Source organism: Hyaena hyaena, unplaced genomic scaffold (assembly GCF_003009895.1).
Source record: "Hyaena hyaena isolate Hyena2069 unplaced genomic scaffold, ASM300989v1 scaffold_96, whole genome shotgun sequence".
Taxonomy (NCBI): Eukaryota; Metazoa; Chordata; class Mammalia; order Carnivora; family Hyaenidae; genus Hyaena; species Hyaena hyaena.
Window position 1 is genome coordinate 2,106,400 of NW_024080729.1, and position 14,774 is coordinate 2,121,173.

The 14,774-nt window shown below is 44.6% G+C and overlaps 1 protein-coding gene across 2 annotated transcripts in view; it reads right to left on the reverse strand.

The window, feature by feature from the left end:
- Positions 1-14,774, reverse strand: part of TBC1D22B (TBC1 domain family member 22B) — a 78,170-nt gene that overhangs the window by 31,100 nt on the left and 32,296 nt on the right. For both annotated transcript variants that reach the window (XM_039235324.1, XM_039235323.1), the window contains exons 7-8: positions 14,656-14,721; positions 10,889-11,003 (exon numbers count right to left, since the gene is read on the reverse strand). In XM_039235324.1, the coding sequence (XP_039091255.1) occupies positions 10,889-11,003; positions 14,656-14,721 (181 nt within the window). The remainder of the gene's footprint in view (positions 1-10,888; positions 11,004-14,655; positions 14,722-14,774) is intronic.

Here is a 14,774-nt window from a genome sequence, read left to right on the forward strand (position 1 = left end):
CCAACTGGGCATGTCTCTGCTTCACTGTTATAGCACGTATCACAATCCAGCAAACACTTTGTTTTTCTAGTCATTGTCTGTTTCTGCTCATCAGAAGTTAAACTCTATGAAGGGTTTTCTCGTCATTTAAAAAAAATTTTTTAACATTTATTTATTTTTGAGAGACAGAGAGAGACAGAGCACATGCAGGGAGGGTCAGAGAGAGAGAGGGAGACACCGAATCCAAAGCAGGCTCCAGGCTCACGGTTGTCCGCACAGAACCTGACACAGGGCACGAATCCACGAACTGTGAGATCATGACCCGAGCCGAAGTCGGACACTTAACTGACTGAGCCACCCACCCATACGCCCCATCTTTATGTAGGATTTACAAACAATAGATTACACTTAAGTGCACAGTTCTGTCTCGACCCATGTATACATCTGTGTAAGAGATACCTCAGTCCTTGGGTGTCTGGGTGGCTCAGTCAGTTAACCATCCGACTTCAGCTCAGGTCATGATCTCAGAGTTGTGGATTTGAGCCCCGCGTCGGGCTCTGTGCTGACAGCTCAGAGCCTGGAGCCTGTTTCAGATTCTGTGTCTCCCTCTCTCTCTCTCTGCCCCTCCTCCACTCATACTCTGTCTCTCTCTTGCTTGCTCTCTCTCAAAAATAAACATTAAAAAAATTTTAAAGATATCTCAGTCCAAATAGAGAACATGTCCAGCACCCCAGAAATTTCCTCATGTTTCTTCCCAGTCACTCTCCCACCACAGTCAACCACTGCTTTGATTTCTACCGCCATGGATTATTTTTTAACCCTTTTTACGTGGAATGATACAATATGTACTTTTTTGGTATCTGACTTCTTTTGTTCAACACGGTGGTTTGGGGATGGTTTCATCCCTGTTGTTGTGTTTACTGATAGTTCATTCTTTTTATTGCTGATTACTAATCCACTGAATCTTCCTGTTAGCAGACATTTGGGTTGTTTCCAATTTTTGTCTATATGAATAAAGTTGCTATGAATATTCCTGAACAGTCTTTTGGAAACTGTAAGCTTCCATTTTCCTTGAACAAATACCTAGAAATAAAAGGCTGTGTCTTTGTCTACTTTATTTATGTTTGTATCCCTAGACCCTAGAGCAGTGCCTGACACAGTACAGATGCTCAGTGAACACTTGCTGAGTGAGTAGCGGTACTCCTGCCTCCATCCCTTAGAAGAGATAAAACTTTTGGCTAATTCAGCACAGTAGCAAAATATTGTAATTCACTGCCCCCTGGTGGCCAAGCCCAGCAATGCCATACAAATTCCTGACTATCTTAAAAAGTTAATAGTGAACTAATTCTTCATTCTCTCATTTACTTAGACACGTATGGAATGCCTATTTCAGACATCAAAATGAAAGCACTGGGAATCTAAGATATTTAAAATAGTCTGGTCTTAAAGAATCATATAATCTGGGGGCAGAGGGCAGGAGGAAGACCCAGTGTGGTGAAGTGCTACAGAAGAAATGTAACGGGTTATGGAAACAGTACTGTTGTGGTGGCGGGGGGCAAGGGGAGGGTGAGGGCAGGCTTCCTTTTGTAAAGGATGCAAAAGGATCAGCCCAGGGGAGAAGAAGGACATGGCGCAGGACAGGCTTTAGATTAAAAATGTCAACTTGGGACGGCTGAGTTTAAGGGCTGAGGAGGGGGCAGATCCCACAGGGCCTTGCACAAGCTAGGCAACCCGGACACTTGAACCTGTACGTGATGGGATGTCACTGGAGGGCATTAAGCAGAGGAGCTGCACGGGCAAGTCTGTATTTGAATGGTGTGTAAGATGGACTGGAAAGGGGATGAAAGCAGAGAAGGGGAAACATGCGTGGCCATTTCAGCAACCTAGGTCTGACCCAGGGCAGTCACAGAAGAACGGAGAGTGAAGCACATTCAAGAAACATTCAGGACATAAAATCATCAGAGGCTTATAAATGATTACATATAGAAGGGTGAGACTCATGCAGAATTCCTAGCATTTCTGACTGAAGTCAGGAAACCCTGCCAACTGAGAGAATAGAGTGGCTGGGAACAGGGAGAAAAGGAGTCGGTAAAACACAGAGTATGAGGAGCCTAGGAGTATCAAAAGTTGCAGGCTGTTGTCCCCAAATAACTGCTCCCCTTTACTTCTTGGTGAAGGGCCCCTAAAAGGGTACTGGCCACCTGGGATACAGACTGTTTTCTGGTCAGCTGTGGCCAGATGCAGACAAAAGAGATTCAAACCCAAGCACCATATACAACTTTGGGAAGTGTCCTTAAATGGAAAGAAGATGCCTTTCTTCCCTCTCTCCTCCATCCTGGATAGAATACGGATGTGACGGCTGGAGCACAAATAGCTATCTTGGATCGCAAGAAAGAAACCACAAGCCGAAAATGGAAGAACAAGAGAGAGGAGCCTGGGTCCTTGATATCTTAGGGCAGCATACAAGCCCTGGACTACTTACCTCTCATTTTTTTATATGAGAGAAATTAAATAAGCTTTTCTATCTGGCTTAAGATCCTATTACTCAGGGTTCCCAGTCACACGTACCAAGCTAGCCCTACCTGACCACCTACAACACATCCAGGTGGAAATGTCACACAGGGGACTGGGCTCATAAGTCAGAGGTCTGGGAAAGACTTCCCTTCTGGGAGTTCCATCGCCATGACGCTTCTGAAAACATCACGCTTTAAGTAGAACTTGAAACGAAAATTCTACCATGCTGCTTCATGAAGATGAGAAGAGGGAGAGCCATTCAATACTGAGAGTTTCATTTTGTACTGACGGAAACCACCAGACACCACTCCGCCTTTGGAAACAAAACAGGTCATGGGCTCAGCTCTTCTACAGGATTTCTCCATACGCATCACTCCAAAGTTGCTAGTAAGCAGTTTGCTTTGATGATGACCACACTATCAGGTAGGGTGGACCTTAATATGTTTGGGGCTAGATCAATAATATTCTCTGAGCCCAAAAGTGCTTGTGGATGAGCGTTTAGAGGTATTCTGCAGTCTCAGGGATCACAAGCCAGAGACTGGATCTCCTTGAGCACCGTCACCCTGGGCCCAGACACAGCTGGCTTATCCAGACATGACCTACTTCTATGCGAGCAGTTGGCTTCAGCAGATAAGCAGCTGCTTGGGGGCCAGGCTAGCTAGATACAGCGTCTCCATCAACTCAGAGAGTCCCGGGATCTCTGTTTTCAACTCTTTTACAACCAGTGGGACACACCACAAAGCAAGCTCAGGTGCTAATTTACAGAAGTGACAGAGGTGGTGCAGTGCAGAAAGGGGAGGTGAAACGAGAGAGGCTCTCACAGCAGGTCCTCCACGCTATGGTTCAGGGAGATGGGGCGGTGGGCCAAGGCTGCCTGGTGGCGCCCACCAGGGTGACATGGGCAACAGCCTGGCTTACCCCGCAGGTGAAGGGTACCTGAGGCCTCCTGAAGCGGCGGTGTCGTAGGAAAAGACTTCTACAGTCACTGCCGTATTATGATACAACACCATTAGAGGAGGGGAGAAAAGCATTATTACCCAAACAAAAGAATTCTTCTTCTTTCCTTTTTATAATACTATAAGCTCTATGCCCAAAGTAGGGCTTGAACTCACCACCCCGACATGAAGAGTCACTTGCCCGCTTGACTGAGCCAGCCAGGCACTCCGAGAATTATTCTTAAAGGCCACAAACAATAGTGTGTCTCTGTTCAAGAAAGATCTTGAGGCTGGGGAGAAGTCTGAATGTCTTATTTCTTTAAAATGGAACTTATATCCATCAACTGATGAATACATAAATAAAATGTGGTATATCCATACAATGGATATTTGAATTTGACCAAAAAAACGAATAAAGTACAGACAGATGCTGCAATCTGGATGAATCTCGAAAACATGCTAAGTGATAGAAGCTAGACACTAAAGACCACATACTGTAAGATTCCATCTACATGATATGTTCAGAAAAGGCGAACCCATAAAGACAGAAAGTCGACAGTAACTACTTAGGGGTAGAGGGGATGGGAAAATTGGGGGTGATAGCTAAGGGATACAGGGTCTCTTTTTGGGGGTGATGAAAATGTTCTCAATTGACTGTGGTGATGGTCACACAACTCTGTATACCAAAAACTACTGAATTGTACATTTTAGTGGATGAACTGTATGGTATATGAGTTACATCTCAATAAAGCTGCTACAATAAAAAAAAAAGCCCACAAAACTTAATTTATAAATTCCTGTAACTCTAATAAAAATTCTAAAAAAAAAAAAAAAAAAAAAATTCTAAAAGGTTCCTACTTCTTGAATTTGGCTAGTTGATTCTAAAGTTCACATAGTGAGGGGCACCTGGGTGGCTCAGTCGATTAAGTGTCCAACCTCAGCTCAGGTCATGATCTCGCAGTTCGTGGGTTTGAGCCCCACATCGGGTTTTGTGCTGGCAGCTCGGAGCCTGGAGCCTGTTTCAGATTTTGTGTTTCTCTCTTTCTCTCTCTCTCTCTCTCTGCCCCTCCCCCGCTCATGCTCTGTCTCTGTCTCAAAAATAAATAAACTATAAAAAATTAAAAACAAAAATAAAGTTCATGCAGTGGATGGAAGAAATGAGTAGACATTTCACCAAAGAAGACATCCAGATGGCCAACAAACACATGAAACAATGCTCTACATCACTCACCACCAGAGAAATGCAAATCAAAACTTCAATGAGCTATCACCTCACACCTGTCAGAATGGCTAAAATCAAAAACACAAGAAACAGCAAGTGTCGGTGAGGATGTGTAGAAAAAGGAAGCCTCACGCACTGTTGGTGGGAATGCAAACACGTGCAGCCACCGTGGAAGACAGTATGGAGGGTCCTCAGAAGGCTAAAAATAGAACTACCCTATGATCTGGTAATTGCACTACTGGTATTTACCAAAAAAAATTCAAAACACTAATTCAAAGGGATACATGCATCATCATGTTTATAGCAGTGTTATTCACAATAGCCAAGATATGGAAGCCCAAGTGTCCATCAATTGATGAATGGCTAAAACAGTGGTGTCTATACACAATGGACTACTATTCATTCATAAAAAAAGAATGAAACCTTGCCATTGCAATGACACAGATGGAGCTACACTGTATTACGCTAAGTGAAATAAGTCAGTCAGGAAAAGACAAATACCGGATGATTTCACTCGTATGTGGAATTTAAGAAACGAATGAGCAAAGGGAAAAAAAAGAGAGACAGGCAAACCTAGAAATGATCCTTAACTATAGAGAACAAACTGATGGTTACCAGAGGAGAAGTGGTGGGGGGGATGGGATCAAGGGGGTACTGGTCATGATGAGTACCAGGTGCTGCATGGAAGTGCTCAATCACTATATTGTATACCTGACACTAATATAACCCTGTGTGTTAACTATACTGGGATTCAAAATAAAATTTAGAGGGGGCGCCTGGGTGGCTCTGTTGATTGAGTGTCCCAATCTTGATTTCAGCTCAGGTCATGATCTCACAGTTCATGAGATCGAGTCCTACATCGGGCTCTGTGCTGACATTGCAGAGCCTGCTTGGGATTCTCTCTCTCCCTTTCTCTGCTCCTCTCCTGCTCTCGTGCTGTCTCTCAAAAATTAATAAATCAACATTTTAAAAAATAATAAAACTTAAAATTTAGAAAAAAGTAGAAAGATAAAAAATAAATTAAAATGAAGTTCACATGGAAGAGCCAAACCAAGTTTTAAAAAAAGGATGATGAAAGAGACTGGCCCTGGAATAATGATAAAACACACCATAAAGCTCAAAACCCCAACTGTGTGCCGCTGGCATAGAAATAGAAATAAGTAGAACAGAATAAAGAAGAAGAGCCCTGTAAATAAAGGAATTTATATTATATTACGAAGAGGGACTTCACACCAGTGAAGAAAGGATGCATTATTTATAAATGGTGCTTAAAACAATGAACCATTCAGTTGCACAGGAAGTTTAATCTCAACCCTCGCCACCCAGGAAAACAAATTAATAATGAAATTTAAAAAGCTAAATGTAAAAACAAACCCACAAGAGTATTAGAAGAGAACAGGAGAGAGTATTTTCATAGTTTTGAGGTGGGGAAGGAAAGGCTTTCTAAGCAAGATATCAAACCCCCAGACCATGAGGGAGGAGCAGTCTCCTTCATGACCTCAGCACGGTTTACAGGGACTGATTCCCTTGTTGTTTGTGAGCCCTTCCACTAGAGAGCAGGGCCCACCTCTGTTATCTTAGCCTCTCTGTCCCCTGGCGTGCAGCAGGAGCTCAATAAATAAATACCTGCCAAATGGGCAGATTTGACCCATAAAAACTAGGATGTACTATATAAGGAGACACAATCAACAAAGTCAGAAGACCAATGATGGTCTGGAAGAAAAACAATATTAGTCTGAACCATATAAAATTCCCATTTGGGAGTGAGGGTCAAAAATGGTTGAATATTAAAAAAAAAAAAAAAAAAAAGTTGAATATTAGCAATTTCAAGTGGTAGGGTCTACTGTTTTTAACACATACCAGGTAAAGGAGAAATATATCGAACCTACAAAAAGTTCTTACACAACAACGAGACCAACAATCTAAGAGGAAACAATGGTAAAGGATTTGAACAAGCAGATCCCCAAGAAAGAAATGCTAATATGTACACAGAAGAAAAGATAAACAACCTCACTCACAAGCAAGTGGAATGAAAGCTGAAGTACAAACCATGGCTTACTTGCCAGACTGGTGAAGCAGAAGGAGATTAAGGTATCTAGTTTTGTTAAGGATGTGAAGAAAGGTGCACCCCCATACACCAGTGGTTGGAGTATAAACTGGCGTAAACTTTTTTGGGGTGTAATTTAGAAGTACCTCTTTGACATGCTCTTAGGACTAGCAATTTCACTTCTGGGACTTTCTTTCAGAGAAATACAGTATTTTATTTTATTTTATTCAATTTTATTATTATTAAGATTTTTAAGTAATCTCTACACCCAACATGCGGCTTGAACTCATAACCCTGAGATCAAGAGCCACACGCTCCTCCAACTGAGACAGACAGGCACCCCAGGAGAAATATATACTTTAACACAAATGCACAAGAAAATATATACAAGGATATTCAAAATATGTACAATATTATTTATAATAGCTAAAAACTGTAAACAACTTAAATGTCCTTCTCTAGAAGAATTGTTAAATAAATTGTAGTAAAGCCTTATTACGGAAACAAATCTCGGGGCGCCTGGGTGGCTTAGTCGGTTAAGCATCCGACTTTCGCTTGGGTCATGATCTCGCGGTTCATGGGTTCGAGCCCCGCGTCGGGCTCTGTGCTGACTGCCAGCTCAGAGCCTGGAGCCTGTTTCAGAGTCTGTGACTCCCTCTCTCTCTGACCCTCCCCTGCTCACGCGCTCTCTCTCTCTCTCTCCTAGAAATAAATAAAACATTAAAAAAAAAATTAAAAAAAAAAAAAAAGAAACAAATCTCATTGCTGAAAATGATGAGGTCAAACTGTATGTCCAGGCTTGGAAATCTGGCCATGATTTTTTTTTTTTTTTAATGAAAACAAGCTAGACATAGAAAACTATGGATAGTTGAAGCACCTAGCTGGCTCAGTTGGTAGAGCATGCAATTCTTGATCTCAGGGTTGTGAGTTTGAGCCCATTGGGTGTAGAGATTACATAAAAATTAAATCCTTAAAAAAAAATTTTTTTTAAATCTTAAATAAGCTCCATGCCCAACATGGGGCTCAAACCCACGACCCTAAGACCAAGAGTCAGACACTATCACTGAGCCAGCCAGGCGGCACCCCACCCCCCCGCAATAAAATCTTTAAAAGACAGAAAAGTATGAATTGTTTAAACCCATCTTTTTCTGAACACAATGAAGAAAAAGAAAGTGTGCAGTACACACAGGGAAAGGTCTGGAAGAACAGACACCAGATCAGAGTGGGAGGAAAGGGAGGTAATAACATTTCTATATTGTTTTGATTTTTTTTTAACAAGTATGTACTTTCTACTGCATTTTTTTTTTTTTTTAAGGCAAGGAGCAGTAAGAAATGTACAGCCTGCTTTGGAACAGAGAATGGAGGAGAGGGAGCCAGTAGAAGTCTGAGAACAGAGGAGTGTCGCCCGGGTGGCTCAGCAGGTTAAGCCTCTGACTTCAGTTCAGGTCATGATCTTGTGGTTCATGAGTTTGGGCCCCGTGTGGTGCTCTGTGCTGACAGCCTAGAGCCTGCTTCCAATTCTGTGTCTAACTCTCTCTCTACCCCTCCCTCACTCATGGTCTGTCTCTCTCAAAAATAAATAGACATTAAGAAGTCTGAGAACAGGGATCTAAGTTGAAGCAGCACCAAGTCATATAGAGAGGACGAGGACAGGAATTACGGTCATAAGACCTAGGTCTGAGTCTGGAAAGCTTATTAAATCCTTAAGCCTTGGACTTCTCACCTGTAAAATGAGGTGTACGTCTACCCTAAAGAGGTACTAGGGCCTACTGAATGAAATCTTGTATGTCAAAGTGCTCTGCAAAATGGTGAAGTGCTTTAACCGCCATTGTTATCCCTGGTTGGCGTGGCAAGGCCCTAGGCTGAAAATCAGAAAAACAAGGGCAAAAGCTACAAACTCCTAAGGAAAAGAGAGGGATGGGAACTGACAGAATAAGATTTAAGAGACACATCAACTAACTGGAATGTGTGGACCCAATCTGCCCCCCAAGTCAAACAAACTACTAAATATATTTACGAGAATCAGAAAAATGTGTATGTTGATTATACATGGGATTAAACTAAGGAGATATTACAACATTTTAGATGTAACAACTGCATTATGCTGTGGGTTTCTTTAATCCCCGTCTTCTAGAGAGACACACAGAAACATTTATGATGAAATGATGTGATTTCTAATATTGCTTCCCAATAATCCACAAAGAAGACAGGGTGGAGAGAACAGATAGAGGTATAGATGAAACAAGACTGGCTGGTGAGGCTGGGTGTGAGATATATGGAGATTTATGGTATTATTTTTTCTACTTTTACATCTGTTTAAAACTTAACCTAATAAAAGTTTTCGTTAAAAAAAAAAAAAAAACAAAAAACGAATGGACCCTTCCTTCCTCAGTGTAGGAAGAGGTCCCAAGGCCCTTCTGAAGTCTGTGGCAGAAGTAAAACTGGGTACGGCCTTGCCAAGACTGATTTTCCAAGGCAGGGCGGAGGGCGGAGGGCGGAGGAGCCCACGCTTTACTACATGAACACCGTGGGTCAGCAGGTGAGGCTGCCGAACGCCAAGATCAGAATGCGGGCGTATCTACCAAAGGAAGACACAATCTTCCTTGGTGGGACCGACAGAGTTGTGCCTACAGAAGGCAAAGGAAAATTTGGTATATAAGATAAATGGCAGCTAACGAGATGATTAAGTATCCAATTAGACACGGCAACTGCTGAGGGTTACTTTCAACCGGCGTGATTCTGCTACCGAGATTCCACGCCAGCATTTCCACTTCAAGTGTAGATTAAGTGAGTGGATTACTACGTTCCTAGGCTCATCCTTTAATACTATTTTAGAAGAGTACTGTTGCAAGGGAGCAACCCCCAAATCCCGATAGATTAGCTGCACTGCTCTTAACAAAGTTAAACACACAGAATATAAGCTGCCTCCAAAGCTGGCCTATGAATGTGAAAGGGAAAATGAAAAGTCCTCCAGCAAAAGCTTTATTTATATGCTTTTGGTAGCTACATTCTAGCTAATCTTTCTTTCGCTTAAGATGCCCTGATAGAGTGGGCAAGAGAGACCTTACTCCCAGTCCTGCCCAGCTTGCTGCCACTAAAGGGAACGAGGAATGGTTTTATTTAGTCGCCTTACTTTTCTGAGACTGCCTCATCAAAGACCAAAACGCCATCCATGGAGCCCCATGAGGAAACAATGAATGGGACAGATCAAGTGAGACAGTTTCTACGCCCTTCCCCTCCGAGGGGCTCCACTCTGGGCTACTTCTCATGCCCCTCCTCCCCTCCTGCACTGGTGCCCCCCCAACGCCCGCAATAACCCAGCACCTTCAGAGTCTGCAGAAAGGGTTCTAGTCTTCGCACTGCCACCAATAAGGAGACAGGGCGTCTCACAACCCATGGGTGAGATGAGGGGCTGGACGGACGGTGTTCTGGGGCCCCTCCAATGTCTGCTTCCCACGTGGGCTTCTCCTTAACTGAGCAAGCAAACAGGACAGGTGGGTTTTCTTGTGACTCTCTAAGCACGAGCGGTTAAAGAAACCAAAGGGAGAAGGGGAGGCTCCTCAACGCCTTTTCAGACTCTGCCTAAGTCAGGCCTGGCCAGAGGAGGCAGCTGGGGCTGTGAGAAACCCTAACGGCCACCCCAGTATCTAATCATCCTCTGCAAAGTGACAAGAACCCAGTGGGATTAGAGGTGACAAGGAGGGGAGGAATCAAGGTCCCGGAGCTGTCCCCAGCCGGTTCCAGGGCCTCCAACGTGAGTCGACTCTGGCGCTGCCGCCTGTCACCTGCCGCTGACACACAGCATGCGAACTGAAGTGTGGAGGCCGATGTACAATCTAACATTCCAGCTGCCGTGGATGAGGGCCTGGGTCTGCGATGAGCTCAAAATAATCCTAAAAAGGACCTTTGTTAAGCCTCAAACCATCTGTTTACGGCAGAACAAAAGTATCAATTTGGTCATCGTGTGACAAAGTGGGTCCTTTTTGGGTGACATCTGTGGCCATATCTAGAGGTAAATTCCAGGCTGCTTTTGCTGTCAAAACAGGGTTAGCTAAACAGTCACAACAGTGTATTCAAAGGCCACTACCTCTTTTTTAGCAAGACTTGCCTACCCGCACCCTTGGGAGAAACAAACAGACCGCAGATAAGAAAGAGCAATAGTTCGTTCAGCTTGGTACTCATGCTTCTTACCCACATATTCTGAGAGGAAGACGACAAAGAACGGAGTGACCAGGTCATTAATTCCCTGGACATACCCACTGGCAGGGTGTCGGATGGCCCAAATAAACAGAATTCTTTCGAAGATCTAGGAAAATGAAAGAGAAGACAAGGCTGTTAAATCACAGGGATACACTCCTTCCCTCCATTTCCTACGTCACAATTTGCTTCAGGGACGCTGCCAAATTTTTAGGAAAATTCTAAAGCTGCTGTGGGACAAAGGGAGTTTATAAATGCAGAAAGTTTCTGAGAGGCTGGCTGGGTTTAAGCAGGGGTAGACAGTTCTTGCCTTTGTGTCTCTTTTCAGTATCCAGTCGCTGTGATATAAAATGGGGAAAATGGGAAGGACAGGGACACAAAGGGCTTAGGAAGAGGTCTGCTTATGGATGTCCCTAACCCAGGCCACCACACTCTCATTTGAAGATAACAGCTTCTTGATTGCCAGAAGCAAGATGGTAGACCATCTAAGTTCTGCTACCTTTTCCAGATCTTTTTTATCATCACAGGATGTGGAGAGGAAACACCTTCTCTACCACGCTCTCCTTTCCTCCCCCTGCAACAGAGGAAAACTTGGACCTAGATTTACTCCTAGCCCAGCCTGACTGAGAACTATGTATGATACATTGTCAACACAGGAAGTCACTTTGTGTATCAGGATGCAACCCAGACATTTGCTGGGGAAAGGAAAGCAAATAAGCCAAATCCTACAGCTGAGAATCTGAGAAAAGAGACATCAGCATGGGCCTCCAAGGGAAAGCCGCTGGATGTTAAGTACATTAGCCACAAGAGACCAGACACCTAGACTGGGGAGAAGGAAAAGATCTTTAGGGTCTCTTTTCAGAGTCTGGTCCTGTCCCACTCAGCTACACTCCCTCTGCCTTCATTAGGCCCTCTCAGCTGTCCGCACCCCCTGCCCCGTCGTCTCTGATACGATTCATCCCCGGGCTTCACCCTGGTGACCAAACCCCTGAGTCCAACACATCCCTGACACTGGCTTTGACTGGGCTGCCTCATGTCTCTGTGAGCCGCACCAGAGGGCCGGCAGAACTGGTGGTGACCACGTGTAGGGGCACAGGAGAAGAGAGGGCCTCTACCACACACACATGGGCTCTGGGGGGCAGGCTGAAGAGGCCTTCTTAGTGGTCAGGTGCGAGGAAGAAAATCCCCCAGGGAGAAAACAGGGAGGAAATGCTAGTCGGTAAGCTAGTCTCGGAGAGAAGTAGAGAATCTAGAGACGTGATAAAGGATGTTTCCAGCCCCGTGGTGAGCCTGCCTTCCTGCTAGCAGAGGGAGCGGAGAAACATGCCCATTGTCAACACCCCTGCCCTTCCAGGCAGTGAGCACAAAGCCATGCCTGGTAGCAAGCTGGCCTCTGCCTCCACTAGGCCTGCCCACTTGCTGTCCGGCCGAGGGAAAGGCGTGACATCCTCATGAGTGCTAGGCCCAACACTTTAACGGGGGCCCTCTCGCATTCTCTCCCCCCTCCCCTGAAACAGAAGCCCAAGCTCAGGCTAGACCCACCACATTCAGAAAGGTCTCAAGGAGCCCCTGCCCTGCCTCCTGTGGTTGGGGTCTATCTGGACATCTCTGTTAGCTCTGAGAGAGGAGGGGAGGGGCAGAGACAGGAGGAGAGAGAGAATCCCAGGGCTTCTGCTCCACACTGTCAGCTCCTTGTGAAAATACAGGTCCTCACGGACTGGTTTCGACAGTGGCCAGGTGCACGGAGGCCAGCAGTTCATGATCAGGAGCCCTGTGACTGTCTCTCCCTAGTAAAGAGGGCACGACGCAGGTGCTCACGTTTTGTGAAGAGCCACAGACATGGAAACCAGCACCAGGCCTGGGGAGACCGTGGCACCTCCAGGACAGAAAAACAGCCTGGGATAATCTCGCTTTGTGCAGAAGAGGGGAAAGGATGATCCTTGAAGGTTTTTCTTGTACCTCTTGTACTTGGGTAGTTCTGCCTTACTGAAGTCAATTCTCAAGTACCTTTCAGATATGCAAAGCAAGCCTTTCAGTACTCAGTGTTGCTGAGTTCTCGGCTCCCTGGTGGGCATTTTAAGGAATACTCTTTGAGACGACTATAGCCAGCTAGAAGCAAAGACGATTCAAGCCAAAGTGGAAAGAATGTTGTTTCAGTCCCCTTCTTTGTATTCAGCTTCTACTACTAGAAGCATGTTAAACAAACCGCATTCCCTGTCTCCAAGTTTACGGTAAGCATGCACAGGGAAAAGAGAAGTATCCGAACATCTCCAAGTAAAAGCGAGGAATAAGCAGGGCTGAGCCATGGGGAAACAATGGGAGGCACAAAGCGATCCTCAGTGGGTCTTTAGCTTCCTTTGAGCTGAATCTTAGAGTTAAAATAACACTGTCACCCCCTAAAATCTTCTTAATGCTACTGGTAAGTCATGAGGGATCCCACCAGTGGAAATCTGTATTTAAATAGAATAATGATTATGATCTATAGTCAAATAGAAATTATTTTGAGCATTTTTACCACCACCCTCTCTATTCCAAGGAGCACTGAAAACAGTGTTCAGAGAGCACTTACGCCCAGCGCCCTAGCTACTGTGAAGCTGCTAAGGAAATCCCTAATCCCAAGGAGGTTATAATTACTGCTTGCATCAAAAGATGGGTCCCACTGAGACCTTCCCTGTGCTTCACGGACTTGTCAGGTTTCACAGTATCACACCTAATTCTACTTCTGGGTGTACTCTGGGGAGGATTTCAAACAGGGACTCAAAGAGACATAATACCCGAAGTGGAAGCAACCAAAGTGCCCACAGGCAGAGGACAGAGTGGGTGAACACTGTGTGTTACACACATATAAGGAATATTACTCGGTTTCAAAAGGAAGGAAATTCTGACACACGTTACAACGCAGATGAACTTTGAAGATATTTTTACGCCAAGTGAAATAAGCCAGTTACACAAGGACAAACATCATATGGTCCTACTTGTTTGAAGTACCTGAAATATTCAAATTCATAGAGACAGAAAGTAGGATGGTAGTTGCTGAGGATGGAGAATTTTTATTATTTTTTTAATGTTTGTTTATTTATTTTGAGAGAGGAGGGAAGGGGCAGAGAGAAGGAGAGAGAGAATCCCAAGCAGGTTCCCCAATGTCAGCTCGGAGCCCAATGCGGGGCTCAATCCCATGACCCTGGGATCACGATCTGAGCGGAAATCAAGCATCAGACGCTCAACTGACTGAGCCACCCAGGCGCCCCCAGAGTTATTATTTAATGGGTACAAAGTTTCCATTTGGGAAGATGAAAAAAGTCATAAAAGACGGGTGGTGGTCATACCACAGTGTGAATGCACTTGATGCCACTGAACCATGCACTTCAAAAGGGTTAAAATGGGACATTTCATGTTATGTATACTTACCACAAAACAAATAAACCATCACTAGCCCGGCTTGATAAAGCAGAGCAAACACAGGACTAGGAATTCTGAGGTATAAGCTCTAGTCTTCATCCTGTTACAGTGGAGCTTTAAAACCCTGGATAAGTCCCTTAGCCTCTCAAAGTGTACCTGGCCCATAGATTTGTTGAGAACAAATGAGAATGCACAAGAAAGAGCTGGACAGGGACCACAGCTCTGTATCCGAAAGGAAGTGCCCCCACAATTAGCCGTATGCCTGCCCACGGCCGGGGGAAGGGCTAGGGCCCATGCACACAGAAGAGGTGCTATGGAGGTACAAGGGGAGAAGGGCCGAGAACGGAAAGTATTTCCCTCACCTCCTGCACAAGCGGCTGCTGGAACAATGGAATGAGAGGATTTGTCCTCGGAATGTCGATGTGAATCTGAAAAAGAGAAGTCATGTCTAAAACACAAATGCAAGTTTGTTCTTTTGAGA